The sequence below is a fragment of the Bombina bombina genome, chromosome 6 (genome assembly GCF_027579735.1).
Source record: "Bombina bombina isolate aBomBom1 chromosome 6, aBomBom1.pri, whole genome shotgun sequence".
NCBI classification, from domain to species: domain Eukaryota; kingdom Metazoa; phylum Chordata; class Amphibia; order Anura; family Bombinatoridae; genus Bombina; species Bombina bombina.
In genome coordinates this window covers 835,865,249-835,892,977 of record NC_069504.1, presented here as the reverse complement: position 1 = coordinate 835,892,977, position 27,729 = coordinate 835,865,249, and the positions used below count along the sequence as shown (strand labels likewise).

The 27,729-nt window shown below is 39.5% G+C and overlaps 1 protein-coding gene across 7 annotated transcripts in view; it reads left to right on the top strand.

Annotated features, from left to right (window-relative positions):
• AAK1 (AP2 associated kinase 1) overlaps positions 1-27,729 on the top strand; it is a 305,240-nt gene that overhangs the window by 50,231 nt on the left and 227,280 nt on the right. For all 7 annotated transcript variants that reach the window (XM_053718218.1, XM_053718216.1, XM_053718217.1 and 4 more), the window contains one exon: positions 25,081-25,199. In XM_053718218.1, the coding sequence (XP_053574193.1) occupies positions 25,081-25,199 (119 nt within the window). The remainder of the gene's footprint in view (positions 1-25,080; positions 25,200-27,729) is intronic.

Genomic DNA, 27,729 nt, shown 5'->3' with positions numbered 1-27,729 from the left:
TTACTGAGGACGGGCGTTACAGCCCAGTAAATATAAGGGGTATGGGAGTCAAAAACCCTGGTTCCCAAAGGAGCTCCCCTCTGGCAATTCCCCCACCTCTTCTCCTCCCTAGGGCCTACCAATCCCCAAAAGAGCGGAGCTCTGGGGCAAAGGGCCGCTGGAGCGACCAAGGGTAAAGTTAGCGGGTGTCCGGCGTGATGCAGCCGACCTTGAGTTCCAGGAGCCCTGCCAGCCGGAGAGGGGTTAGGCGGGTATTTGGTGCAGCCGGCCGGCAGTTCCAGGAGCCCGGCCAGCCAAGAAGGGTTTTCCCGGTCACAGATCAGCTCTTTCCTGACCAAGTACACACAGCAAAAACAACATATAGCAAGAGTCAGTGAGATCCGTAAGCCATGAAATGGACAAAACTAATTTTGAAAGGAGTCAGCCAGGCAGAAGGGCGGGTGGGGGTAACCTTAGTATCCGTGACAGGGCATAGAAGAAAAAATATTTATTTCATGATTTAAATAAAACATACAAATCTAAACAACTTTCCAATTTACTTCTATTATCAAAGTTTCTTTGTTTTCTTGTTATCCTTTGTTGAAAAGCCAGAAGGTAAGTTCAGGAGTGTGCACGTGTCTACAGAACTATATGGCAGCGGTTTTGCAACTATGCTTAACATTAGCAAGAACACTAGATGGCAGCACTATTTCCTGTCATGTAGTGCTTCAGGCATGTGCACGCTGCCTACCTAGGTATCTATTCAACAAAGAATAACAAGAGAACACAGCTTGCTTTTTTGATAAAAGAAGGAAATTGGAAAATGTTTTAAAATTGTATTCTCTATCTACATCATGAAAGAATTTTTTTATATTTCATATCCCTTTTAAAGGTTTTCTTTTTTGCAGTTAGTGGCTTTTTAAATGGTTTAAAATTCCTATGAAATGCATAAAAAAATAAATTAAAAAAAAAAGTGCAAAAACTGTCAAACTGCTATATGATGTCTTTTGCCTTTCATTTATTCTATTATGCACTGAGGGAAGAAGTCTCAATGCAATGCATTTAAAGGGATATAAAAGTGCTAAAATGCTCTAATATAGGAATTCAATTTCTGAATCATGCGCATTCCTGTCCCTTTTTAAAGTGACTACATTACAAAAATGTAAAATGTATTATAGTTTTATCTTTTGCAAAATAGATATTCCTGTTCTGATTACCACTCCTTTTCAATTTTAAGTTTATAGAGGTGTTTTCCTCCCATCCAGTAAAGCTGAAGGAGCTTTTTTATACCTAACAAACTATTTGTGCACAAACCTGTTTCCTGATTACTACTGTACTGTAACATTTCTCCCCTTTTTAAAGTGAATGTAAATTTTGATGATAAAGTGCCCGGTTTTTAAAAATTCGATTAAAAACAGGGGCACTTGAATTCATCAAAATTTACATTTCACTCGTGTTGTGAAAATACTTACCTTTTAATCTTGACAGCCGCTGCATCGCTTCCTCCGCCCGTCGCAAAGCATCTTCCTGGGTCTAAAATGAGGAATCTGGCTTCCTCCAAACACGGCGTTGAATCAAACACTGATTTCCCCCGGTGGGGAAGCTGTGATTGGAGGATGACAGATCCGTCATTTCTGACGTAGGAAGAGGCTTGCGATGACCGGGGGAAGCTGGAGCGGCTACCAAGATTAAAAGGTAAGTTTTTTTTCACAACACGAGTGAAATACAAATTTTGATGAATTAAGGTGCCCCTGTTTTTAATCAAATTTTAAAAACTGGGCACTTTTATCATCAAAATTTACATTCACTTTAATATGTTCTGAATGATCCATTTTACTTTCTGGAATGTATGAAATTATTCACAAATGGTTCCTTTACCCTTTATTTTTTTCAATTGAAATTGCTTATTTTCCTTGCTGATGTGGCCAGGTATACTGAAATATTTAAATATATGCAGTGTACAAGAGGCAGCAGCATAAACCAACCTCCCATTTGGGGAGGGTGGGAGAGAAAGGGTGTTCCTGCAACAGTTTTGAATACAATAGACTTGTATCAGCTGCTTGCCTGAGCACATTGTCCTTGTCCAATGTCATTGTAAGCCTTGTCATAGAAAGCACTTAGCAGCCGATGACCACACCTTATCCCAATTTTTAAACATGCTTAATTGATACTGAGACACAGACACAGTTCAAGGTAAACTTCATTGCCTGACTAATCTTTTTCTTTATTTGCTCAGACTCATAGCTGTCAGCAGTGCAGGAAGCCAATGATGTCATTATGTAGGAAGTGTTTTTGTATGGCTCATAACAGCAGAGGAACGTTTTCAAAGCATACTTGCAATTCTATTTTCTGATCAATTTATTAATCTGCATATGCTACTTCTTTGAAGGAGAATGATCCATTTCATAATGCAAGAAACACTCAGGAATGATACCAGGAATTTATAAATTCATGTTGCAAACCTGGGCGATAAATTCTTTCTCTGTAGTTCCACCCTGAGCTTGTGAGGGATGATATAAAACAAGTTCTATGCAGGTGTAATCCAGGACCGCTCTGTTTTTAGCAACTATGTGATGAGATTGCAGTGTTCCCCACAGAACATTGTATCAGCGTGATGGCCGTGAGGACATTGTAATACTTTGCAATATTGTAAACTTTTCTGTTATTTATAAATGTTACTTAAAGGGACACTGAACCCAAATGTTTTCTTTGATTTAATGATTCAGATAGAGCATGCAACTTTCTAATTTACTTCTATTATTTTTTCTTCATTCTCTTGCTATCTTTATTTGAAAATCATGAATGTAAATCTTAGCAGCCAACCCATTTTCGGTTCAGCACCATGGATAGCGCTGGCTTATTTTAGGCTGACATTTTTCCACCAATAAGCAAGCATAACCCAGGTTCTCAACCACAAAGAGACCAACTCCTATGCATCACATTCCTGCTTTTTTAAAAAAGATATCAGCCTAATGTAGTGTGTGCCCCCCGTGCGCACACGCTCACTTGCGCGCACTTCAAGGAACAGGATCCAAAAGTCCCTCCAACAGAGTGACTCTCTCTGCTCAATAGCGAGGCATCACTGTAATACCCTAAAAGTGTCTGGAAGCAATCACGATCGCTTCCAGCGCTTGAAACCCCAGAGGACGTGCCAGGTCCTTGGTCATTAACTGACACTTTTTGTAGGACGTGCCTGGCATGTCCTTGGTCGTTAAGGGGTTAAGCCCACTTCCAATATCACTTAAGAACATGTTAAAGGGACAGTCTGCACCAGAATTTTTATTGTTTTAAAAGATAGATAATCCCTTTTACTCATTCCATAGTTTTGCATAACTAACACATTTATATTAATATATTTTTTACCTCTGTGATTACCTTGTATCTAAGCCTCTGCAGACTGCCCCCTTATTTCAGTTCTTTTGACAGACTGGCACTGTAGCCAATCAGTGCTGACTCCTAGGTAACTCCACGTGCATGAGCATAGTGTTAGCTATATGACTGACATGAACTAATGCCCTCTAGTGGTGGGAAGCTGTAAAAAACATTCAGCTTAAAGGCGGCCTTCGAGGTCTAAGAAATTAGCATATGATAAAAGTAAATTGGAAAGTTGTTTAAAATTACATGCCCTATCTGAATCATAAAAGTACATTTTGGATTAGACTTTCTCTTTTAAACTAAACAGGCCCAATAACTGACCTTTGGGGAACACCACTAGTAACTGACCCCTCATTTGAATGTACTCCATTAATTGAAACCCTTTGCCTTCTATCCTTAAAGGGACATTGCACACTAGATTTGTGTTGTAGATTATCCATTTATATAGCCCATCTGGGGGTGTTTTTGTAAAAATGTATAGTTTTGCTTATTCTTAAATAAGACTGTGCTGATTTTCAGACTCTTAATACTCCTATACTGATGTTTACAGACTTCACATTGTTTCTGTTTGTATAATGGGTCTATTCATATGCAGGGGGTTTGCTCTCAGCCCCTTTCAGTGGGTGTTCCAGACTAATCTCATCAACAGTGCTAAATTGGGAGCTTCTAAGTAAGTTTTTAAAAGGTTTTATACTGGATTTTTATATCCATCTCTGTGCATGTTATTATTTATAGTAGTGTCTGTTACATGCAGTTCAATTAAAATTGATATATACTGTCCCTTTAAAGGGACACTGAACCCAATTTTTTTCTTTTATGTTTCAGATAGAGCATGAAATTTTAAGCAACTTTCTAATTTACTCCTATTATCAATTTTTTTTGTTCTCTTGCTATCTTTATTTTAAAAGCAGGAATGTAAATCTTAGCAGCCAGCCCATTTTAGGTTCAGCACCATGGATAGTGCTTGCTTATTGGAGGCTGACATCTACCCACCAATAAGCAAGCATAACCCAGGTTCTCAACCAAAAATGGGCCGGCTACTATGCATCACATTTCTACTTTTTAAATAAAGATAGCAAGAGACCAAAGAAAACATGATAATGGGAGTAAATTAAAAAGTTGCTTAAAATTGCATGCTTTATCTGAATCATGAAAGAAAAAAAAATTGGGTTTAGTGTCCCTTTAAGCCAGCATTCTACCCATTGAACAATCTTAGCAGCCACTGTTTGCACACCTTATCTGTCCCTAATTGACCTTTATAGAAGACATGAGACAAGACCAGGGAAACCTAGGTTTATAGCAACTAAAGTACTTTGCAGAAACTAAACCATTACACTAATTTCCTCAATATTTAAAGGGACACTAAAAAAGTAAAAATTAAACTTTTATGATTCAGATAGAGCACACAATTTTATACACCTTTCCCGATTTTACTTCTATTACTAAATTTGCTTTATTCTCTTAGTATCCTTGGTTGAAGGAGCAGCAATTCACTACTGGGAGCTAGCTGAACACATCAGGTGAGCCAATGACAAGGTATTTATGTACAGCCGCCAATCAGCAAGTAGCTCCCACAAGTGCGTTGCTGTTCCTGATCCTACTTAGGTGTGTTTTTTGTTAACAAAGGATTTCAAGAGAATAAAGCAAATTTAGTAATAGAAGTAAAGTATAAAAAATGGTTAAAAATGCTTGATCTATCTGAATCATGAAAGATTCATTTTAAGTATACTGTCCCTTTTAAGTCAGGGCTTGATAAATCCAGGAGCCAGGGATTTCTGTTCTCTTGGTATCCTTTGTTGAAAAGCACAACTAGATAGGCTGAGGTGCAGCAATGCACTACTGGGTACTAGCTGGTGATGTGTTCTGCTAGGCTCCATTGCACTTTGCTGCTTTGGAGCTGATTTTAAAGGGATATTTTAGCCAAAATTGGAATCCACATTGATCTATTTCCGTTTTGAATAGAATCATTTTTGTAATAAAAATGCATTAGCAAAAATGCTTCTAATAAAAGCTATAGCTGTTTCAAAAGTGTATTTAAATATTCACCGTGCACCAGCATTTTAAACACAGCACTTGCTCAGAGAGACTAAGGTGCTGTACCATCTGGTAATGACTCAGTTTGTTAATTTCTGATATGATATAAGCCCCACTGGTGCTCTGACCAGCTGCAGTATTTAAAATGCTGGTGCACTTAAAATAGTTAGATATTCTTTACATGCACATGCAGGAAATACACTAAAACAGTGATAACCTTTACTAGAAGATTTTTTGCCAATTCATGCATATTGCAAATATGTGCTTTTCAATTTTGTCCGAAAAGCTATGTATTTAAAGGAACAGTCTATTCAAAATTAAACTTTAATGATTCAGATTGGGCATGCAATCTAAAACGTTCCATTTCACTTTTATTATCAAATATTTTTTGTTCTCTTGGTACTAGTTAAAAGCTAAACCTTGGCAGATTTACATGCTAATTTCTTAGCCATTGAAGGCCGCCTTTTATCTTAATGCATTTGACAGTTTTTTATAGCTTGAGAGCGCTAGAACATGTGTTCTTTATAGATAACATTGTGCTCATGCCCGTGGAGTTATTAATGAGTTAGCAATGATTGGCTAAAATGCATGTCTTTAAAAAGATCTGAAATAAGGGGGCAGTCTGCAGAGGCTAAGATACAAGCTGATCACAGAGGTAAAAAATATATTAATATAAAAGTTGTGGGTTCCAAAACTATGGAATGAGTAAAAGGGATTATCTATCTTTTAAAGCAATACAAATTCTGGTGCAGACTGTCCCTTTAACATGTTCTTAAGTCATATTGGAAGTGGGCTTAACCCCTTAACGACCAAGGACATGCCAGGCACGTCCTACAAAAAGTGTCAGTTAATGACCAATGACCCCTCTGGGGTTTCAAGCGCTGGTAAGCGATCGTGATCAATGAGTTAGCAATGATTGGCTAAAATGCATGTCTTTCAAAAGATCTGAAATAAGGGGGCAGTCTGCAGAGGCTAAGTTACAAGCTGATCACAGAGGCCAAAAGTATATTTATATAACCCTGTTGGTTATGCAAAACGGGGAAATGGGAAATTTATTTTAGATTATTCCACCAGGGAAATAGGACTAGCGTTCTTACAGAATCTCGCCAGCCCAGAGACCTTTAGATCATTGAGCCCTTTGTCTCTGTAGCTCTCGTTCCTTCACCCTCCTTCAGAAGGTTAGTCCAGGACACTACTCCAGATTCGAGGACTGTAGGATAAATACTGAATAGTTGGCAATTCTAGCTATCGCTTATCTGTTAGCAGTGGCTGATAAGTAAAATTCCCAATGTTTTATATTGGTATAAAGGAACACGCCTCATGAGCCTAAAAAAGAAGAAATCTTAGCACAAATTGAAAACGGTTACACTTTTTAAAATGCCATCTTTTAGATCCAACAAAAAAAGGATACGAAATCCCCCAAAAAGTTTTTTTTTATGATTCAGACAGAGCATATAATTTAAAAAATAAAAAATCCAATTAACTTCTGTTACATTTTTTTATTTTTTTTATTAAAGAGATACTTAGGTAGGTGTCTGGAACACTGCATGATTGGAAATAGTGCTGTCATCTAGGCATCTTGCAAATGGATAACATCCTTTTAAAACTGCTGCCATATAGTGATCCAGCTTGCGTCTCTGCTTTTCAACAAAAGATACCCTGAGAACGAAGACAAATTGATAATAGAAGTAAATTAGAAAGTTGCTACCATTGGAAAGGGGTTGTGCACGTACCAATAGTCCAAATATACACCATAGCTTTTCTGTGTACATATTCGTCCAGTGTTGTTAGGCATATAAATACATACACGTTTATAAATACATCTTTGTATCCCTGCTATTCGGATCTGGCATCTGAAGCAGTGTCACAGTAATTGCCGGTTTTGCTGAGGTATGTGTGTGACTCATGCTGTGTCACTATTGTCCTGCACAACGTGCTGAGATTGGATCTCATGAGGCTGTTTACAGACTGTGGAATGAATAGTATGATTAACCCATTTGTTGCTTGAAAAATAAATTAAAAAATGCATTTATTTTAAATTAAAGGGACACAGGGTATTTGTGTTTAACACATTAAAAAAAGGCTAACATGTTTTTGTTTTTTTTTAAGTTCTAAAAAATAACCCTCTAAAATGTTAATTATGTTGTTGTTTTTGCACAATTGCTTGTAAATGTGCGTGTTTGCATGTATGTACGCGTATGTGTGTGTGTATATATATATATGTGTATATAAGAGATAGACACTAAAATTACAGCCGAAACATCGACATGCTGTTTTAAAAGAATAAAGATTATAGGAGATTTTGATAAAAATCCTGTGAGTGTGTTTCTATGGACATATGAAATAGCAACTGGGTATGTATCAAGGATTGCAAGTGAGTACAGTAAGTCCCCTACTTACAAACTTTGAAGTTACAAACTTTCAAAGATAGAAACATGCGTTCACATGTCAAATCACGGAAGTATTGTTTGTTTTTATGTACTACTGTACTACTACTGTTTTTATGTACTACTGTACTTTAATTTGTGTGAAAAGTATTATAAAGTGAGGTTTATTATACTTTTTACACAAATTACAATACACTTGGACTTACGAACATGCTCCCGGAACGGAATATGTTCGTAAGTAGGGGACTGTACAAGGACTGGGATTACATGTATAGTATGTATGTATGCATGTATCCCCTGCACAGAAAATAGTTTCAGGCATGCTATCCTCGGGCTGTATAGCACCAGAAAATTTAGTGTTGGGATGTCCCTTTTTAACCCCTTAAGGACCAAGACCATACAGGGTACGTCCTACAAAAAATGTCAGTTAGTGACCAAGGACGTACCCTGTACGTCTTTAGGGGATTCAAGCGGTGGAAGCCATCTAGATTGCTTCCAACTGCTTTCAAGGTGTTGCACTGATGCCTCGGTATTGAAGCATCACTGCAATACCTTAGTTTAGCCACCGATGCAGAGAGAGCAACTCTGTGGCTCTCTCTGCATCAGGCATTGATGGTGCCGATCGTTGGTGGGTGGGAGCAGCAGCAGGAAGGCGGGTGGGCGGCCCATCAATGTCCTCTGATCCGGTTCTGTCATGGGTAGTATCTGTGCTTGTCGGTGGAAAGCGGCGGGGGGGACGACGTGCGCGGGCGTGTGCGCGTGCGGTAAATCCTCTGTTTTTCAATGTAAATTTTTTTCAGCAATGGGGGCGCCACCTTTGATGTTGGGCAAGGAATCTGGGAGGGGGAGGGAGGTGGGATATTGAGGGGGGGCAGCTACACTACAGAAAATATATGATTTTTATAATAAAAAGAAATACACTTTTTTGGGGGGCAAACTGGGTACTGGAAGACAGCTGCCAGTACCCAAGATGGTGGCAAATAGGTAGGGGGGGGATCAGGGAGATTGTGGGCTAAGAGGGGATCCAACACTGCAGAATCAATAAAAAAAGCTTTTTATTTTAGTACTGGCAGACTTTCTACCAGTACTTAAGATGGCGGTGACAATTGTAAGGTGTGGGAGGGAAGACAGTGTTCAGGGTGTGGGGTGTGTCAGGTGGGAGGCTGATCTCTACACTAAAGCTAAAATTAACCCTACAAGCTACCTTCACTGCTGGGCATAATTCAAGTGTGATGTGCAGCGGCATTTTAGCGGCCTTCTAATTACCAAAAAGCAACGTCAAAGCCATATATGTCTGCTATTTCTGAACAAAGGGGATCACAGAGAAGCTTTTACAACCATTTGTGCCATAATTGCACAAGCTGTTTGTAAATAATTTCAGTGAGAATCCTAAAATTGTGAAAAATGTTACAATTTGTTTTTTATTTGATCACATTTGACAGAGAAATGGTGGCATGAAATATACCAAAATGGGCCTAGATCAATACTTTGGTTTGTCTACTACACTACACTAAAGCTAAAATTAACCCTACAAGCTCCCTAATTAACCCATTCACTGCTGGGCATAATACACATGTGGTGCGCAGCAGCATTTAGTGGCTTTCTAATTACCAAAAAGCAACACCAAAGCCATAGAAGTCTTCTACTTCTGAACAAAGGGGATCCCAGAGAAGCATTTACAAACATTTGTGCCATAATTGCACAAGCTGTTTGTAAATAATTTCAGTGAGAAACCTAAAGTTTGTGAAAAAGTAAACAATTTTTTTTTATTTGATCGCATTTGGCGGTGAAATGGTGGCATGAAATATACCAAAATGGGCCTAGATCAATACTTTTGGTTGTCTACTAAAAATAAATATATACATGTGCAGGGTTATTCAGGGATTCCTGACAGATATCAGTGTTACAATGTAACGATTGCTAATTTTGAAAAAAAAAAATGGTTTGGAAATAGCAAAGTGCTACTTGTATTTATTGCCCTATAACTTGCAAAAAAGGCAAAGAACATGTAAACATTGGGTATTTCTAAACTCAGGACAAAATTTAGAAACTATTTAGCATGGTTGTTTTTTGGTGGTTGTAGATGTGTAACAGATTTTGGGGGTCAAAGTTAGAAAGTTTTGTTTTTTATCCATTTTATCATATTTTATAAAAAAAATTTAATAGTAAATTCTAAGATATGTGCAAATGAGTAGAATGTAACAGGTCAGAGCAACACTCAAAATTGCGCTGATCAGGGGGAGGAGAGTCTTTAGCATCCGTTTAAAAAAACAAATACATCAGAGGGTAGTGCTAGACTGACCAACAGATGTAAGAGTTAGAAATGTATGCAAGGGTGTAACAGCGCTTAAAAAATCCCTCATCTAGGACAAAGAAACATATAAAATAATAACTAAATGGATAAGTGAAAAAATCAATGGTCAAACGTGACTAACAGTCTTATAAGGTGTCACATGCAAAATAATGCAAGATTAGTGATTGTCCACTTAGATATTCTCTAAAATATTCTCTTGTAATGTAGATCCCCTTACCAGAATTAACCTCACTCTAATGAGGTAAGTTGCCGCACTGAAAGGGGTACTCATATACTGGTACAGATAAGTCCGATGTAACAAGGGGTGCCTTTACAGATCTCATCCACCTCTTGCAGTATGTAGTAAATTAATTAGATCCAGTAGTTTCCTCCCAGGATATTCAGATATGCCATCCACCTCTTGTAGTATGTAGTAAATGAATTAGATCCAGTAGTTTCCTCCCAGGATATTCAGATATGCCATCCACCTCTTGTAGTATGTAGTATTAAATTTTGTTTCCTCACAGGGAGATGATCCCATGAAAGAGAGAAATCATATATAGTGTGATATCGTTTTTAATATGTAATAAAAACAAAGCAAGCGATCATTAGACTCGCATGGATTAACCTCAAACACTATGAGGTATGTTTACAGCATATATATGGATGGTTCCATTCAGTTGTTATGCAGAGGACAATAAGACCAAAGTTCAAAAAACTCGGCAAACAATAATAGGTGTAGGCAATATGAACAGTCCGGTAATAAATACAAAGTATTATCATAAAATATAAAATACAATACAATTAAAGCAGTTCAGTCAAACAGTGAAATACCCTGACGCGTTTCAAAGGATTTGAAATAAGTTCCTTCCTCAGAGAATATCAAAGTGGACATTCACTAATCTTGCATTATTTTGCATGTGGCACCTTATAAGACTGTTAGTCACGTTTGACCATTGATTTTTTCACTTATCCATTTAGTTATTATTATTTCATATGTTTCTTTGTCCTAGATGAGGGATTATTTTTTAAGTGCTGTTACACCCTTGTATACAAATTATAAGATATGATTAACATAATGGTATCTTTAGAAAATCCATTTAATGGCATGTAAAATGGTATATAATATGTGTGGGTACAGTAAATGAGTAAGAGGAAAATTACAGCTAAACACAAACACTGCAGAAATGTAAAAATAGCCTTGGTCCCAAATGGTCAGAAAATGGAAAAGTGCTGTGGTCCTTAAGGGGTTAAACATGGGTTCAGTGTGTTGAGGTTGGGAAAATCAGACTAGGTTAATGAAACAGCTAAAATAGCGCATGTTCGATATTAATTTGGTTTCCTTTCGTCCTGTTTGTTAACAAAGCGTTTCTTAAAGGGACATACATCTAAAATTAAATGCTAGATAATATGATGTATTCAAAGCAAAAATGACCCTGATAATAATAGTCAGATGTTTTTTTTAAAAAAAATCACTTGCCTTAAATGCATAGCCCACTTGCTTTATTTGGAGGAGCCAATCAGGACTTGAGTCTACAGCTGATGACTGTCATGGTCATAGTGTTAAAGGGACACTAAACCCAAAAGTTTTCTTTCATGATTCAGATGGAGAATACAATTTTAAACAACATTCCAATTCACTTCTATTATCTAATTTGCTTCATTCTTTAGATATCCTTTGTTGAAGAAATAGCAATGCATATGGGTGAGCCAATCATACAAGGCATCTATGTGCATCCACCAATCAGCAGCTACTGAGCCTATCTAGATATGCTTTTCAGCAAAGGATATAAGGCGAATGAAGCAAATTAGATAATAGAAGTAAATTAGAAAGTTGTTTAAAATTGCATGTTCTTTCTAAATCATGAAAGAAAAAATTTGGGTTTCATGTCCCTTTAATATAAAGGTTATTGTGTCGCAGTTGTTGTCTGCTAATGACAATTAGGGGAAGATACAGAACGTGCAATTTTAAACCACTTTTATTCTTAATACTGGGAGAGTCCACAGCTGCATTCATTACTTGTGGGAAATACAGAACCTGGGCACCAGGAGGAGGGAAAGACACCCCAGCCAAAGGCTTAAATACCTCCCCCACTTCCCTCATTCCCCAGTCATTTTTTGCCTTTTGCCACAGGAAAGATTCGTCCTGGCACTCTATCTGTCCTTCCAGGGTTCACTTTTTCTCCTGCAGGATGATCTGGAGAAGGGTCTTCCTAGCTGGTTCTTGTTGGGGCAGTTTCTGGGCCCTGTTTGTTTCCTCTGCTCTGGAGGCTCATTGAGCTTCCAGGTGTTCAGTTTTTTTGCTAGGGCTCTGACTGCATTTAGGCCAGTGAGTCACTCTGATGCTCCTTTTGCAGCTTAGATATTTTTAAGGGGTTGCATCGGGCTACTTTTGTACCTGTGCAGGAGGTGGTCTTTGAATTTTATCTTCAATGATCTACTCCGTTTGTAGATGGCTTCTACATGCCATAGTCTCTGTGTTGCAAGATTGCAATACATATTCCTTATTATTATTATTATTATCAGTTATTTGTAGAGCGCCAACAAATTCCACAGCGCTAAATTCCTTATGGGGGTTTCCTCTATAATAAGGCTGTTCTACGAGCCTAGTTAGGTTTTCTTTCTAAGGTTGCGTTTTGTTTCTTCTTAAATGGAAAGAATCCACAGCTGCATTCATTACTTTTGGGAAATAAGAACCTGGCCACCAGGAGGAGGCAAAGACACCCCAGCCCAGAGGCTTAAATACTCCTCCCACTCCCCTCATCCCGTCATTCTTTGCCTTTCATCCCAGGAGGTTGGCAGAGAAGTGTTGGAATTTTTAATTTTAGTTTTTTGTCTCTTATGGTGGGTAGTACTCTTCGGCATGGGACAGGAGTTTTAAGTAGTCCTGTCAGTCTCTCCTCTCAGAGAGGGCTTGGATGGAAGTTAGAGTCCGGAGATGCAGGGAGAGTCTTTCTGGAAAACCATCCCAACTCATGTTAACAGCTCCTCAAGCAATTGTTGTTGTCGTACTTTGCTCCGCTGCCTGCTTGCTTTCTTTTTTCAAGTCCATGGCGGTGGCGATGCTACTATCCATCACACTTGAAAAGCTGTGTTCCTGGTGTAGATTCCGGTAAGATAGTTTCATTTTACTTTATTCTAAATGTACTGTAATGTTAATGTTTTCCCGAGAGGCTACCACCTTGCGGGTCTAACTTAACATTAGGGTCTTAGTGAGTCTCTTTTAGTATTTTGGAATCTAGGGTTAATATCTCCTGAGGGGGGTTATTGAACAGGGGGGGTTTATAATCATGTTTATGTGATTCAACCTGCTTATGTGTGATATTTATGGGCTTGTGGTTTGGAACGTTGAGGCCTTTGCAAGTGACTCGGCCTTTTGGTTGGGCGCGCTTTTTTGGACTGTACGGTTCACCTTGTGTTCGTGCGTGGTTACGTTCCGTTTTCCATTTCCGACAGTTTGGCGAAGGAAATATTCTAGTCCGCAGGGGTCTGGTCATAGGAGGTGGTGAGTGCCACAGCCACTGTGGGTGTCAGGTGCTGTTTTTGTTTTATATATCCTCTATCCAGTTATGGAGGATTCTGATGGCTGAGACTGTGATAATTTCAGGTTCAGTTACTGAGGAATCCGATACTTAGACTATTTTGATTTCAGATTCTATGTCCGGTGACAAATCCGGACTGGCCTCGTTGACACATGTCAACCAGTTTTGTTCTGTATGCCATATGAGAGCGCCTTGTTTCTCGGGCTCGGGGAATCCAGGGACAGCTGAGCCATCTGCTTCTTGGGGTCCTGTCCTCCGAGAGGCAACTTCCCTACCAATTCATACTTCTACACATGCAGGTAACCCAGTTTATGGTTTCTCCATGCAGGGTGGCATGTTCCCCCGGAGGTTGCAGCACTTTTTCGCTTCCACATAATATTGGCGATTGTTCGTCTGCAGAGTCCAGAAGTTTATTTGAGAATGTGCTTGTACCCTATTGTCACAGGCCTTCTGCCTTGGGAGGGCCTCTACAGTTTTCCGCGGGTGTAACTGTTCCTGAGTGTTGTGCCTTTCATTACAGATTGCGCGACTTGCGTAACTGCTCAGACATTTTTTTCAGTTATTGAATGACCCTAGTGTTACTAGATACCGGGATTTTCAGCCTGCTAATTCGAATGGTGCACCTCATTAGACATGTGGGGATGAGATAATCTCCTGAATTTGAATGAGATCTTTCCCAGTTTTTGAGAGAGAGGGCTCCGTTGGCTGGTCCTGTGGGTAGGCCTGTGTCTTTTTGGGCATTAACCTCCAGGTTGCCTTATATTTTATTTGTATCCGATGGGATGTCTTTTTTATTCTTCTGGGATTGATACTCTTTATTACTTCTTCGGAAGTTGTTTTGGACACGTTAGTCCTATGTTAAAAATGTCTTTTTCCCCTATGAGGGAGAATTTATGCAGCTTGCCCCTTAGTGCAGGCTAGTCCTGTCGGGTTCGTTCGGTCTTGCGGCTGTTCAGACACGTGGCGCTGTTCTGCTTGGCTGGTTCGATAGAAGCGCCGAGTGCTCAGATTATCATGGTTTTCATGTTCAACTAAGCATTCGAGAGGACCTGTGGCTCCGTGAGGCGGGAAGGATTGTTTCAGTCTTTATAGCCTTCAGTCATACATGACCAGGCAGGGAAGTTTTCCGCTGCGTCATCTATCTGATATCATCAGAACCTAGAGTTTTTTTCCTCCCCCATGCGGTGAAGGGTTGGAGGGCTTAGCGCCCCTTTACCGCAGTTTGTGCGGTTTGGCCTTCAGTTTTAGGGCTCTGGTTTTGTCCTTGGAATTGATCCAACAGCTTGTACAGGATAGCTGTTTAGCATGCGGAAGGTTTACAATTTTAAACCTGTTGCAGCTCTTTACACCTTGCAGGTGTAAACGTAGGCTGTTTGTACAGTGTATCTAGATGCAGCTTCTACTCTTTGACTTGTACTGTCTGTCTGAGTTATATGAGACCTTTGGGTCTTCTTCCATTGTCTCCGGGTGAGTTGGATCTCCTTTTAGGGATCTGTGGTCCGGGTGATTGTTGATCTCTGTGGGGACTTTGTTTAGCTCGTGGTTTCCCAGAGCTGGGAAGGCTTAGCGCCTTTCTCTTCCCTGTGTCCTCTGCTTTTGCCGAGGTGATGGGGAGACTAGCCCTGCTAGAAATATTTATTTTTTTTAACTCAAAGTGTCCCTTGGTTGTCCTGAGGCTTTGAGTAGTCTCTTTAGGCTTTGAGTAGTCTCTTTATCGACTTCTAGCCTTGCTCCTTGGAGCGTTGGACTTTAGCTATGGGTGGTTCCTTCCTTTGGTTTCGAGTTCTTCTCGCTATCCGGATTCTCTGGATATGCATCCATGTCCCTTTTTGTCTGACCTTTTGGCCAGTTGGGGTATTTAGTTCTAGGGTAAGGTTGCCTGAACTATTAGGTGCTCGGACCTGGTTTTCTCCCTGAGTCTTCCGGTTGATGAGGCTTCGCTTGGCTTTTTTCCTGACCCAGTCCTGGCTTGTTTTGGAATCTTGGATCTCAGGGCTAGTCGGGGTGTTCCACAGTAGTGGGAACTAGGGCTATGTCCTGGCTCCATCTACCTGACCTGGTCATGGTTGGCCAGGTTTTCGGAGTATTTATTACTCTTTGCAACAGAGTAGCCCATGTCATCTAGTGGTTAGCTGTGTGGCTTGCGCCTCAAGGGTTATTGGTTCATACCCAGCTGCTGGCGCTGGATGTTCAATTTCTGATGCGCCTTAAGGTTGCATTCCCCTGGTCAGCTTGCTCGTGTACCCTTGGATTCCCTGCTCTGCAGGCGAATGGGTTGGCTGTGCCTCTGCTTGGCAAGCTATTAGTAGGGGGGTCCTTTTCTAGGACATTTGTGTTGGGAATTTATTTTCCCATTAGCTGGTGGCTTCGGGCCTTGAGGGCAGTTGTTGCCCTTCTGGCCTCATCCCTTTTCTTTAGGGGATATTCTTCTCCCTATGGAGATGGAGTCCTTTATTAGGGCTTCCCCTGGATAGGAGGTGGAAAGCTGGGACTGTGGTCTTGCTGGCTCCAAGTCAGACTTGTTGGGCCTTTATTTAGCTAGATCCTTAGAGCTATGGCCTTGTTGTCTGTTTCAGAGTTGGGTTTTACTTGTAATCTGTGGGGATGACTGTGCTATCCTTGCGCTCATTCCTGTACCAGTTTCGGGATTCTTCTGTTCCCCTGTTTTGGATCCCTGAGGCTGGGTTGGTCCAGCTGGGTGGGGGTCTGTAGGTAAGGATGGCCGAGCGGTCTAAGGCGCTGCGTTCGTGTCGCCGTCTCCTCTGGATGTGGGAGCTTTGTTGAGTCTATCCTGTTAGCTCAGTCTGTTAGGATATATTTCCTTTCAACTTGCTCTATTGATTTTAGTAGAGGGTTTACTCTTCCCTCGGGTTCTGAGTTTATACTCTCCTTCTCGGGGGACCTCGATTGATGTTTTTGTGTTCCCCTTCTTAGTGACCTGTGTGTAGGTCTGGCGGCTTAGGTTGCCTGGAGTGTGCCTTCCGTCTGGGGGTTGCTTTTGTGGTCTGTTTCTTGCTGGACTGCTTCTTCCTTGCAAGTATCATCTGTGTCATCCTGTTATGCACTATGTGTTCTCAAACTTAGGGTTTTTCACCTGGGTCTATTACACACTTTTTCATAGTCGAATACTTTGGTATTCTAGGTTCAGACGCTGGGAGGACTTTACCGCTTCAGTTGCATTCCGTGCTTGCAGGATGTTAGAGAGATGTCTGTTCTGTCTCTGTGTCCGGTCTTATCCCGGCTTTCGCTTGGTATAGGCGTGGCCTCCTTTCTCTGTTTGGGCCCATTGGGTCTCTGTGAGCTGGGCTCACTTTTGGAGGTGTTCTTTTTTGTATTAGGGGACCTTTTGGTTTCCTCGGTTCTCCTTTGCCTTGTCCCCTTGGGGGTTTCGGCTGGTGTCCCCTTCATTAGTAGGGGGTGAGTGGTGGGGGACCAACTGTTGGGTGACGGTGTCTCTTGGAGGACTGTTGGCTCAGTCAAGCCCGTTTTGTGGTCTCTAGTTTGGCTTTCTGGACTAGCTGCGAGTCAGTGTGCTTGGGGCTTTTCCTTTTAAAAAAAAATTTGCAGCTTTGGACGAAGCGTTTTTTTTTTTATTTAATTGGTTGAGGTTCAGGCCTGGTGCCTTCAGTATGGGCCGCCTATATGTACCCTCCCGTCTTGGCATTCAGTGTCCTCTATAGCTTGGGTATTGTTTTCCTAAAAGTAATGAATGCAGCTGTTGACTCTTCCCATTTAAGAAGTAAAACAAATTATGCTTACCTGATAATTTCCTTTTCTTCTGATGGAAAGAGTCCACAGCTCCCCACCTGTAATTTTATGTGGGGTGTCCTTATTATTCTTCTGGCACCTTTCACCCTGATATTTCTTCTACTGTTCCTTGTTCCTCGGCAGATTGAGTGGGGGAAGAGGGGAGTGGAAGGAGTATTTAAGCCTTTGGCTGAGGTGTCTTTGCCTCCTCCTGGTGGCCAGGTTCTAAATTCCCAAAAGTAATGAATGCAGCTGTGGACTCTTTCCATCAGAAGAAAAGGAAATTATCAGGTAAGCATAATTTATGTGGTTTTTTTTTTTTGGTGTGACCTCAATCGAGAGTTTCTGGTTGTTTATTATTTATATGTCCTATTCCTTCTCTAGGAGGAAAGGGTTTTCCTTGTTTAGGGAATCCATGCCTTCATGTCTTTCAGGCTACATAAGATTAGACAGTCTCTCTGTTGAATATTTGTATCTGGGAAGTTTTGAGGATCTGTAGACATGTCGACTTCCTTATTTTTTTGTTTTGGAGTGTCTTCCTTTTGACATAGAAGACAGAGGGACACTAGCATCCTCAGAGGTTTACGGCTCATTTTGAGAGCAGTGACGTTATCTTGAGTCTCTGGCATGAGATCTGTATGGATCTGATTGTTTGGCGGCTGGTTGGTCCTCTCTGCATTCTTTTTCCAAATTTATTTTCCTTGCTTCTGTTGAAGCAACCTTCGGGAAAATGGGTTTTTGCAGGCTGTAGTGCCCTCAGATGGGGGCCGTCTCTCTTTTTGCCCTCCCGTTAGCATTCAGTGTCCTATGTAGCTTGGGTTTAATTTCTCATAAGTATTGAATGCAGCTGTGGACTCTCCCTGTATTAAGAAGGAAAACATAAATTATGTTTACCAGATAATTTCCTTTCCTTCTGTACAGGGAGAGTCCACAGCTCCCGCCCGTGTTCTCCGATGGACGGCCCTAAATTTTATCTTGTTCTTCAGGCACCTTTTTCACCCTGATATTTCTCCTACTGTTCCTTGTTCCCTCAGCAGAATGACTGAGGAGGTATTTAAGCCTTTGGCTGGGGTGGCTTTGCATCCTCCTGGTGGCCAGGTTCAGTATTAACCACAATGAATAAATGCAACTGTGGACTCTCCCTGTACAGAAGGAAAGGAAATTATCTGGTAAGCATAATTTATGTTTTCCAATTTACTTTTATTATTTAATTTGCTTTGTTCTCTTTTTGTATACTTTGTTGATAAAAGCTACTGGGAGCTAGCTGAACACAGCTAAGCCAATGACAAGAGGTCGATTTGTGTAGCCACCAGTTAGCTCCCAGTAGTGTACTTCTGCTCCCTAGCCTACCTAGGTATGCTCTTCATCAAAGTATACTAAAAGAACTAAGCTCATTTTAGAATAGAAGTAAATTGGAAAGTAGTTTAAATTTGCATGCTCTATTTGAACCATGAAAGGTTAATTTTGAATTTAATATCCCTTCAAATGGGAACAAGAAAATGAACAAATAATAATAATAAATTAATAACATACAGTGATGTATTTGACAATATATACTTTGTAAAGGGTTTATTTTTGTAAACTATTAGTAAACGATGAACCATTTTTACATTTGTCATCAACCTATGCGCTGCTTCTGTTTGTGGCTAATTGTGAGTAGAGATGCCAAGTGTATTCAGCTGGACAGTCCAGTATTTTAGTAGGCCGTCCAGTAAAATCTGTACAAAAATACTGGACACTTATATGTCCAGTATTATTTAAAGACCCCTGTCGGCTAAATGTAAAGTGCCTTCTAGGCCTTTATGCATTAGAAATGTGGCTCAAAAAGAAGTTACACTGTGCATTTTCTATTATATGTTTTACAGGCAACCATGGGGTTATTCAATCATTGTTGGATATGTACCTCTAGCAGCTAATGGGGTCACATCACTGCCTGTACATGTGTTACTGGCAACCAAGGGGATAAAATGACTGCTTAGTTGTGAAAAATATATGTGGTGGGATCATGGGTGGGGCCTAAGGTTGAGGTTTTGTGGAGACATTGTGTGAACCCAGCTCTTAAGTTTACATTCAAATAAAGATACAAAGAGAACGAAGAAAATTTTATAATAGAAGTAAATTTGACACATATGGCATTGTAAGATGGGAATCTAGTGGACAATAACATTAGAGCAGGTCCAGACTGCACAGAATTCCTCAACAGTGTGAATGCAGAGCAACATATTACTCTATTCAATATAAATAATATGAAATAATAGTAGTTAAGATGGTCACTTAACGGCAATAATATATTAACTTCAACAAGGGAACATCAGGGTAGGGTACAAAATGAAAGCTCACAGTTAGTACATATAAATTCAATATGGCGAGTGCTAAAAGTTAAAAGCCAAGTTAAACTGATAAATGTCTAAAAGGTGGGAGGCCCAAAGTACACATTTGAGAACTACAAGTTAACCTTTGCATGATTAAATGGGCTTGTAGGGGGTGTGTGTAATACAAGCTGAAAGACAGCAAACACTGGCTCAGTAGTCTGCCGGTGGGGAGCTAAGAGTCAAGCTGGTCCTCCTCGACCCCTTATAATATGTTTTCAAAGTCCTAATGCTAAAGTAAGGGGTTCACATATAATATGATGAGCACATGTTGAGTACCTTGGTTTACTCACAGTGTTCAGTTAGCCGCCATAGCCCTACAAGCGGACCTAGAGGCCCGGACACGGAGAACAAACAGGCCACCCGGATCCCACCTCTGAGGCAATGAGATCAGGGGAAGAAGCGGGCAAAACAGAACTAGCCAGGTCCGTCCGGTATCACCTAGGAGCATAAGTGTTTTTAACTTAGTTGAAGAAGAGAGCACAGCACGCAATCCCTGGCCATCATATGCATAATCCTGTTTCTGGGCTGGAAGCACTGGAGAGCTCCCCCCCGATCCAACTCGGTTTTGTGATATGTCCAACCAGGGGTCTTCCAAGGGGACGTTGAGGGCTTGAAAAGATTCAGCAGAACTCTCCAATGTGATTGCGTGTCTTTTCTCCCTTACTATAACAGGTTGCAAAGCCAATTCCTCGGCTCGTGACTCCCAGGCTCTTACTGATACTTTAGGGGTAGGGTGTGGATGCTGGGGCCCCAAAGCGTCGTCACCACCACCTCCTCTCATACAGGTTTCAGGCTGGGTAGGTCCGTGGGCTAGCCGGGCGCTGCTGTGCTTGAAAGCTGTGGAAAGTTTATCTTCCAAGGCCGCATGGTGGGAAGCAATCAGGCCACGTAGCTCTTCCAAAAAGTTTAGGGGAATCTCCATATCAGAGGTTTGGTAGCAAGCTTTAGCTAGGAGTAAGGTATGCTATGTTCATTTTGAATAAATATTGCGTCTTACTGGAAAAAAAAATATATGCAGTGTCTTGCGGGATATCACTGCTCACTAATGACAGGGCCAGATGGAGCCCTGCCGGGGGGTAAAGATAGTAGGCCGCAACCTCTGTAGTGTTCCGGTGGGCTAAATAGTGCCTCAAATCTGGAAAGAGTGGTATCATATGAAAGAGTATGTTTTGCTGTAGAGTCTCACTCAAAAATATAAGGTGGATGAGTTAATGTGGAGTAGCTTTCATACAGATACGCAGCAGCAGGTGAAGGAGAGCTGTAGATCATACAACCTGCCATGGCCGCCACCCGGAAGTCCCCCAGCATGCAAATTTTTAAGCAAGTTTTTTTCTGAAATTTACTTGTATAATTTTTTTTTCCTTAATTTTTTTCAAACGTTAGACGGGTTTAGGAACAGCAGAGTACTGCTGGGAACTAGCTGTTGATAGGTGGCTACAAACATGTGTCTTCTCTCATTGGCTCACAACATTTGCAGCTAGCTCCCAGTATTGTGTTGCTGCTCTGGGTCTATTTGTTTAACCCCTTTTAAGGGGTTAAGCACACAGAACATTTTATTATTTATTTATTATTTCTGCACTATTTGCTTGTGTATAGCTATCACATTATGGCTTGTGTACAATTTCCCATCTAATGTATAGACTAGGTTTGCACCATAGTCATAATTAAAGGGGCAGCTATAGAATAAAACATCAGCCAAGTCTTAAAGGCACATGAAAGCCAACATTTTTCATTCATGATTTAGGTAGAACATACAATTTTAAACAACTTTCCAGTTTACTTCTATTATCAAATGTGTTTCATTCTCTTGGTATCATTTGTTGATGTAGCAGCAATGCACTACTGGTTTCTAACTGAACACATGGGTAAGCAAATGACAATCGGTATATATATATATATGCAGCCATCAATCATCAGCTAGAACCTAGGTTCTTTGCTGCTCCTGAACTTTCCTAGATAAACCTTTGAGCAAAAGGATAACAAGAGAAGGAAGCAAATTAAATAATAGAAGTAAATCGGAAAGTTGGTTACAATTGTATGTTCTATTTAAATCATTAAAGAAAGAAATTGGGTTTCATGTCCCTTTAATGTTTTACAAACAAATAAGCATAATTTTACTGCATTGCCTTATTTGAAGGAGCCAATCTGGGCTTTAGCTCACAGACAACAAGGCTAACTGCTGTCATAAAGTTAGTAAAAATTAAATTATATTATTGTTGTTATCTGATAATGCCAATTAGGGACAGCTATGTTGCAGGGTTAGTCTTGAGACGTCAGCAGGGTGCGTTTTCAAGGTGTTGGAATTCAAAATTGCTCAATTTTCAGAGCTAAATGACATGAAAAGGGGGCAAAATAATTAACGGAATCATAAGCACAAAGTTGTTTCATTATGCAGAACTAAATATTTTACGCAAGGTGTCTGCTGTGCCTTTAACTGCAGCAGCAATCACTGCCAATATTGTGTGTCTTAAAAATAACTGGGAGTGATTATAAATTCTAGTGTCCCTACTACTTCCTGCGTCTGCCTAATAATAGAATCCGTCCCCAGGTGGTAATGAAACATTCTCACTCCACAATGCACGCAGTGTCTAAAAACAGAGGCCCATGCTAGAAATCGACTTCATATTAAAAATACATCAGTGCAGTGGTTTTGAGACATTCTCTGTAAATTGTGGAGAATTTGAGGAACCACCTCATATTGTTTCAGTTTTGAACCAGCAATGCAGAATGACCTATTTAACCAACTTTCTAATTTGCATTTATTATCAAAATTTCTTTCTCTTGGTATTCTTTGTTCAATACCAGGGAGGTAAGCTCAGGAGCGTGCACGTATCTGCAGCCCTATATGGCAGCAGTTTTACAAGAATGTTATTCATTTACATGGGCACTAGTGGATATGCTGATTCTTTTTTTCCTACCATGTAGTGGTCCAGAAATGTGCACGCTACCTATCTAGGTATCTCTTCAACAAAGAATAGCATGAGAAGTGGGTTAAACATTTAATTAAATGAACAGTAAAGCCAAAATTAATTAAACTTTCACAACAAATTTACCAATTTACTGTGTCTTTTGTTAAAGGGACATGAAACTCAAAGATTTTCTTTCATGATTCAGGTAGAGAATATAATTTTAAACAACATTCCAATTTACTTCCATTATCTAATTTGCTTCATTCTTTATATATCCTTTGTTGAAGATATAGCAATGCAGATGGGTGAGCCAATCACACAAGGCACCTATGTGCAGCCACCAATCAGCAGCTACTGAGCCTATCTAGATATTCTTTTAAACAAAAGATAGCAATAGAATAAAGCAAATTAGATAATAGAAGTAAACTCGAAAGCCGTTTAAAATTGTATTCTCTATCTGAATTATGAAAGTTGGGTTTCATGTCCCTTTTTAAAGGAGTAGAGGTTTGCTTCTGGGAGCTAGCTGATCACATTGGGTGAGACAATGACAAGAGGCATATGTACAGCCACCAATCAGCTGCCAGTAGTGCATTGCTGCTCCTCAGCCTACCTAGGTATGCTTTCCAACCAAGACAACAACATAGGTTAGATCAGTGATTTTTAACCTTTTTTTTGCCGTGGCACACTTTTTTACATTAAAAAATCCTGTGGCACACTACCATCCCAAAATTTTAAAAAAATCACACATTGTAGCTTAATACAGCATATATATATATACACATACACACAAACACACACATACTGTATGTATTGTGCTGTTATGCCATGCCTCCTACAAACTACCCCTGCACTGGGAGTAAAAACAAGCAAAAATATGTCACACTGTTGTCAGTCTGCCGTGGCACACCTGAGGATCTCTCACGGCACACTGGTTGAAAAACACTGGGTTAGATAATAAAAGTAAATTGAAAGTTGTTTAATTGCATGCTCTATCTGAATAATGAAAGTTTAATTTTGACTTTACTGTGCCTTTTAATTAAAGGGACACTAAACTCATTTTTTTTTCATGATTCAGATAGAGCATGCAATTTTAAGCAACTTTCTAATTTACGCCTATTAATTTTTTTGTTCTCTTGGTATCTTTATTTGAAAAAGCAGGAATGAAAGTTTAGGAAATTTAACCATTTTTGGCTCAGCACTCTGGATAGCACTTGCTGATTGGTGGCTACATATAGCCACCAATCAGCAAGCAGTACCCAGGTTCTGAACCTAAAATGGGCTGGCACCTAAGCTTTCATTCCTGCTTTTCAAATAAAGATACCATGAGAATGACGAAAATTTGATAATTGGAGTAAATTAGAAAGTAGGTTTAGTATCTCTTTAAAATTACATTTCAGAAGAAAATATGTGTGGAATTGATGGACATGCTGATTCTTATTTATTTCTCTCTATTTTTATCAGCCTGGCCAGGTTTTCTGCTATTTTTTTTTTCCTTTGAATGTGTTGCAAGTTTCTTAGGGTATAACTCCATTTTTATATAGAAGGAAAAAATAAATAAACAAAAGCGACCATAAGTGTTACTTAAGCACTAAAGTCATGGGGAAAGTCAGCTGCACCAACTCCAGCAAATCACAATACAAAGGGCACATGGAACAAGTGGTTTGGTTGTGTTTTTGGATTATAGATTGTTCACAAATGAAGGGTCTCTGCAGCTACTAAATCAGATCCAGTAGTATTGTATCTTTGCATGGGGATTTAGCCTTGAATTGCAAAGGGAAACTGTCAGTAGTGATTTACTCTTTTGATTGCCTACAACAGTGTTTCTCAATCGTGGCCCTCAAGTACCCCCAACGGGCCAGGTTTTCATTATAGCTGAACTAGAACACAGGTGAAATAATCAGCTGATGGGTGAGAGCAGGTTAGTTACCATGGTTACTGATCTGATTATTTCACCTGTGCTCTAGTTCAGCTATAATGAAAACCTGGACTGTTGGAGCTACTTGAGGACTGCAAATGAGAAACAGTGGCCTAGAACTCCCCAAAACAATATTATGGCTTTTAGCTGTGTCTAACACATATAGACAATGAAAGGCTGTGCAGAAGAGTGCACTGCGTGAAGGAGAGAGGTACGGCTGTTATCAATACATCTTTCTTCTTCAAAGGAGCAGGGTCAGGGCACTTTTCATGACATTTTCTAGTGCCAAAACTTGTGCGTCACATCTCATTTTTGGAAAACAAATGTGCAAATTATTATTACTCCGTTTCTCATGTGAACTTAAAAAGGTATGATGTTATAGATCAGACAAATAAACTGTGTACTATGCTTGGGGCAATGCTGTTTGACAGCTAACCTAAGTCCTGTTCTTACTACGCAGCAAAGAAATCAATGTAGTTTGTTATTTAACACAGTAATAATTTTGTGTTTTTTTCTGTTTTCTATAGGTGGTTTTGCTCTTGTATTTCTGGTCCGCACTAGCAATGGGATGCGCCGTGCACTCAAACGCATGTATGTGAATAACGAGCATGACCTTCAAGTGTGCAAGAGAGAGATACAAATTATGGTAAGTGATTTAAAGGGACATGAAACCCCCAAAAAATGTATTTCATGATTCAGATAGATAATATAATTTTAAACAACTTTCCAATTTACTTTAATTATTTAATTTGTTTCATTCTCTTGGTATCCTTTGTTGAAGAAACCACAATGCACGTGGGTAAGCCAATAACACGAGGCATGAATGTGAAGCCCCTTAGCCTACCTAGGTATGCTTTTCAACTAAGGATACCAAGATAATGAAACAAATTTGATTATAGAAGTAAATTGGAAAGTTGTTTAAAATTGCATTCGTTATCTGAATCACAAAATAAAAGAATGTGGCTTTCATGTATATATATGTATATATATATGTGTATGTGTGTATATATATATATATATATATATATATATATATATATATATATATATATAATATGTGAAACAGGTAAAATAAAATAATGGTGTCATGTCCTTGATGGCTGATAAATATATAGGGGGAAGCTTATCATATTTCAGTTGGATTATTCAGCACAGGAGCACAGGCAAACATACATATTTATTATTATTATTATTTTATTATAATCTTTTAAAGCATATATTAGTGATGCATTGCAAAGTAATCTGCATAAAAAAATAATGATTTAAAAGTATGTAAAGCCAGACATCCCAACTCTCCCTGAAGTTCAGGGAGTCTCCCTGATTGTAATAGCGGCTCCCTGATGCCAGCAAATGGAGTGCAATCTCCCTGAAACTCCAAGTACCATGATCCAATGTGTTTCTTTAAAGAATGCCTTTAGTTGCTGGGACGTTATAGAACCCTCAAAGCATCCATCAGTAACCAAAAAGCCCCCACGGATTTTAATAAAATAAAACACAAATACTACCTTATTTACTGTACGTAATTAAACTTCGTACGCTTGTTGAATGCTTAAATATTTTAGAATACAATCACTGGAAAATAGGTTTGTTGTATGTGATTGTGCAATAAAGCTACTTTTTTTTTTTTTTTTTTAAATGTGACTTTAGTGGGAAGCTACTTTAATGAGAAGTCTCTATCTTATTTAGGGTTTCAAGGTGTCCAATATATCACGCACAGCGTGTGAAGCCACCTCCCTGAAATGAGTTTTTGCAGGTTGGGATATCTGTAAAGCTGTTATGTTGGTGACACATTTAGGTTTTGCAAATATAAATATACCCCTTGAAAACCTCTTGAGATTATTGTCTAGCAGCCTTATAATTTTATATTCATACATCAGTCTTGGAACAAAGGTTAGAAGGCTTAAAGCAGTGATTTGCAACCTTTTTTTTGCCGTGGCACACTTTTTTACATTAAAAAATCCTGTGGCACACCACCATCCCAAAATTTGACAAAATCACACATTGTAGCCTAATACAGGATATATATATATATATATATATATATATATACACACTGTACTATGATGTCATGCCATGCCTCCTACAAACTATACATGACATTCATTCACAAACACCCCCGCACTGTTGTCAGTCTGCCGCGGCACACCTGAGGATCTCTCACGGCACACTAGTGTGCCACGACACACTGGTTGAAAAACACTGGCTTAAAGGACCACCACTGACTGCATAATCCATAAATGTATAATAAGCAGGCAATGAAAAAGCTCTTAGTTTGAAATGAAAATCATATTTTTTTTTTTTAGTTAGTTGCATTTTCTTCTCCTCCTGCATCATGTGACAGCCATCAGAAAATCACAGACTCATACACCTGGTTACCACTAGCACATGCTCAGTAGGATCTGGTGCCTCAGAAAGTGTGAATATAAAAATATTGTGATCATTTAGATAATGGAAGTAAATTGTAAAGTTGTTTAAAATTGTGTGGTCTACCTGAATAATGAAAGGTTTATTTCTTTTCTTTCACGATTCAGATAGAGCATACAGTTTTAAACTATTTTACAATTCACTTCAATTATCTAATGTGCTTTATCTCGGTATCCTTTTTTTAAAAGCATACTTGGGTAGGCTCAGGATCAACAAAGAGGTGTAGCTGCAGGACACAAGGACTGCAAACATTCCAGTGTTGTAGAATCGCTATATTTTAGCCCAAGTTAGCCAATACAGTTTTTTTTTTATTGTTTTGATACCTAGTTTAGTAATTTAAAGGGACTTAAAAGTTTGTGGGGGGTGCGCTAATGTGCACAAGCATTGCTTGCATATAACTGTGTTAAACTCCCTTTTGCAAGGTTTAAAGAAATACAGTCTTCTCCAGTGCACCAGTACACTACTAGGAGCTAGATGTACACATCTGGTGAGCTAATGACAAGATGCATATGTGTGTCATCAGGTTTCAGTAGTGCACTGTTGCTCTTAAGCATATCTAAGTATGCTTTCAACAAAATAAACTAATAGAAAGTCAATTTGATAACAGAAGTTAATTGGAATTTCTCTTAAACTGCTTGCTCTGTCTGAATCATGAACATTTAGTTTCTCTTGTAAGATGTATTGAGTCCACGGGTTCATCCTTACTTGTGGGATATTCTCCTCCCCTACAGGAAGTGGCAAAGAGCACCCAC